The 3,347-nt window shown below is 32.5% G+C and overlaps 1 protein-coding gene and 1 long non-coding RNA gene across 3 annotated transcripts in view; one reads left to right on the top strand and one right to left on the bottom strand.

Annotated features, from left to right (window-relative positions):
- Positions 1 to 237, bottom strand: part of LOC104790178 (protein MIZU-KUSSEI 1-like) — a 1,336-nt gene extending 1,099 nt beyond the window's left edge. The window contains exon 1 of one of the 2 annotated variants that reach the window (XM_010515879.2): positions 16 to 237. In XM_010515879.2, the coding sequence (XP_010514181.2) occupies positions 16 to 219 (204 nt within the window). In that variant the 5' untranslated portion in view covers positions 220 to 237. The remainder of the gene's footprint in view (positions 1 to 15) is intronic. The other variant, XM_019246628.1, reaches the window with a different exon arrangement.
- LOC109133412 lies at positions 1,824 to 3,090 on the top strand. The gene is made up of 2 exons (XR_002038517.1): positions 1,824 to 2,091; positions 2,462 to 3,090. It is a non-coding gene; the product is annotated as an uncharacterized LOC109133412 (long non-coding RNA).

Genomic DNA, 3,347 nt, shown 5'->3' with positions numbered 1-3,347 from the left:
TTTTTCTTCGTTGTGGTTGTAATCGTCGTCTTCTTCTTCCTCTTCTTCGTCGTCGTCTTCTTGAACTTTCTTCTTCTTCCAGTTAAAGTAACGTTTAGAAAGAGAGAATGAAGAGTCGAGAGAAGTGTTGGCTAAGATTGACTTCATGATCCAGTTGAAGTAACCTTTTGTTTCTTTCTTGGAACTGAGACTTGAATTGAATGAAGTTTGGACTCTCATGTGTTCTCTTATATTGATCTTTAATGGATTTTTTTAATGTTTTTTGTGGGGACTGATTTGATTTAACTAGTTTTATTTTTAAATTACATTTTTATATAAATTTTATATTTGACCTTTTGTATTATCTCTCTCTGTCATTTTTACTGTTTTCACTTTCTTATTTCCTTTTTGAACTGTTTCACGTATGATGATTATTTTATTGAGGTGCATTTCACGTATGAACATTTTTTAAGCTAATAATTGAAGATTTTACTGTTCTATGTCATTTCTACTGTTTTATTTTCAAATTTTAATGTATCCACCAAATTCATGTATTTTAATAATATATTTTCTGTCGTAGTTTTATAATTTCACACGTTTGAGTCTTTCTTTTATTCAATGTATACTCATAATGTAACGTTGTCTTTTTTTTTTTTTTTTAACTGACATGTAACGTTATGTTTAAAACTATAAATGCTAACATGCAAGAGAATGTAAAGATATGGCAATTGACTAATTTATGAATCACCCACTTAGACAGTAAATCAAACTAAAGATAAAAGTAGTCCCGTTTCCTTGGACTTTAAAGAATTTTTTATATTATCATAAATTAAAATTAGAAATATTGGTCTGCATGGCTAAATAAATATTTTAGAGGTTGTGTTAATTAAAGAGAAAGATTGATGCGAAAGGAGATAGAAAAAAAAGAAAAGGAAGAGAGGAGGAAGGTGAGCAGCCACCACCTAACCGTAGATTAAGGACTGTCTTCATTGGGACTTATGAACAAGACACATCATACACCAAATCGACATTTACAATTTGTCTTTCATACACATACACACACCCTATATACACATATAGTTTAATATATTCTTTTGTTAAGAAATATAAGGATTGAGTTCTGACTAAAGAAAAATTGTGGATAAAAGAGAAAAAGAATAGGGAAAGTTTTTCATTCACTCAATATAAAAGCACAAGTAACTTCTATCTTTTTCTCTCTTTTGTCAAAAAATTTCATCATTTCAAAGATGTTCCTTTGTAACAGCAAAAAAAATAAAACACGAAACTAAGATATTGTTACAACAAGATAAATAAATAACTACGATTGGTAAGTCTAAAACAACTAATATGAGATCATTTTTTAAAACAATTGTACACAAATATTTGTGTATATAGTCTAATTTACATCAAGTAAACAGGATAGTTAATAATATCTGTGTACATACACAGTTTTGAAGGAGACAAGGTGTGCGATAGATCTCAATCAATGTCTCATCTATAGTGGGGCTACAGAGTTGACAATTTAGTCCACCCTTTTTCACTCAAACGCACATATTAATTTGTTATAAAATCTTACCATAAACGCAATGTTTCTTGGTCGCTAACTATAAACGCATTTTCTTCTTCTTCTTATAGTATATTTGAGGTTATCCAAGGATAGAATAAAGTGGAGCTTTTTTGGGGTACTCAAACCATTTCTAAGTAAAAAAAAAGAAAATTAAAAAAATTGACCCACAAATTAGTAGAACCGATGCTCTGCAAAGTATTAGAAGGAACCGTGAAGACACGGTATGTGTCAATTTCTAATTGGATTTTGATAAAATATAAAACACAGTTTTTTTTCTCTCATTTTCTTCTTTTCTCTCTCTTGACGAAACGGCGAATCGATTTCTTGTTCCGGCTTCAAAAACACAACGATCTCGTCCTCCGAACCTATCACCCAAAGATTCAGCGGTCTTTCGGAGATTTCAACTCCTTCTTTTGCCAGCGGATACGGTTGCGCATCGTCTCTTGGTCAGGAAGTTCACGCTAATTAAATGCCTCACAAGTTTAATCCTGAAGAAGTTGTTCTGTATCAGTACGAGGCTTGCCCTTTCTGTAACAAGGTTAAAGGTATCTTTCACATCTCGAAATTTTTGGATCTGATCAGATTTTTGACCATTGAAATTTTATGATTCAATCATGGTTAGAGCTTGAACATAGCGGGTGGTGGTTTTGAATTCGAGTTGGTTCTTGTTGTGTGTTATTTAGTAAGATAGAAATGGTTAGCTTATGTCTTTACTTTGCTGGTTCTTCCGTAGTGTTCTTGGATTTTAACAAGATTAATCTGAGCTCTTAATTAATCTCTAACAGAGGTTGGTACATCTTCACATTATGTATATATAATTTGGTCTCTATTCCTCACTTCACACCATCGTTGTTGCTTATTGTTAGCAATTAACCGATAGAAAATCTTAGATTGTGGTTTGTTGGGATATTACAGTTACAAGCTCAAAAAGGCATGTTGTTCAAGAGTAGATGGAGCTCTCATTGTGCAACCCATCAATCACAAGTTTGATCATTCAAGAGAGAAGGACCAATCTCTTATGAATTTGTGCAATTTCGTTTAGTATCTTACTCAATCTGAAAACTTGAATTTCTTATGTGTGTTTGGGATAGATCAGATTCTCAAAGAGTTTGTAGCATCAACTAGAATTGGCGATCTTGGTGAATGGTGCCTATATGAATCATAAGTTGCAGGTAGTCAATGAATCTCTGAATGGTGCAAATTGCCAACATGTCTCTGTTTAGGTGGTGGGAACATGTTCAAGAGTGGTCTAGAGCATATTATTGCAGAATGGTGGTCTTTGGTTGTACAACACAACAAACCTGCATCTTCGGGAGGGAAGCATTACTAAGAAGGTATGATGAATGTGGTGAAGGGTAGCCAACATGAGGCTACTGGTGGAGAGAAGAGTCTGAGGGATGTGAGCGAAGACTCTTATCACATCTTTTACTTTGTTATTCATAATTCCTAATTCTGTAATCTGAGAGTTTTAATAGTTGTTTGGATCTTATTGTATATGGATTTGAGCTTGTATTGAGAGATAAACGAGTATTATTGAGATCAAACTTTTTGTTCATAGAGTTTACAAGTTAAAAGCTTAACACCAGTTTTCAATTCTATATTCACATTGCAGCTTGTTTATTTGAGATTCTCATATTTCTTAAAGCTGAAAAAGAAGATGAAATTGGAGAGAAGAAATCTTGATAGGATTCTCTACTCGAAGGGTGATTTGGTTTATAGTTGTTAGTGGATTGCTTTAATTAATTTAATATTAATTATATGATTAATTTATTTTTGAGCAACCCATATATGAGTTGCTCCA

Source organism: Camelina sativa, chromosome 6, assembly GCF_000633955.1.
Source record: "Camelina sativa cultivar DH55 chromosome 6, Cs, whole genome shotgun sequence".
Lineage (NCBI taxonomy): Eukaryota > Viridiplantae > Streptophyta > Magnoliopsida > Brassicales > Brassicaceae > Camelina > Camelina sativa.
The sequence above is the reverse complement of the archived record's forward strand: the minus strand, read 5'-3'. Positions and strand labels throughout refer to the sequence as shown.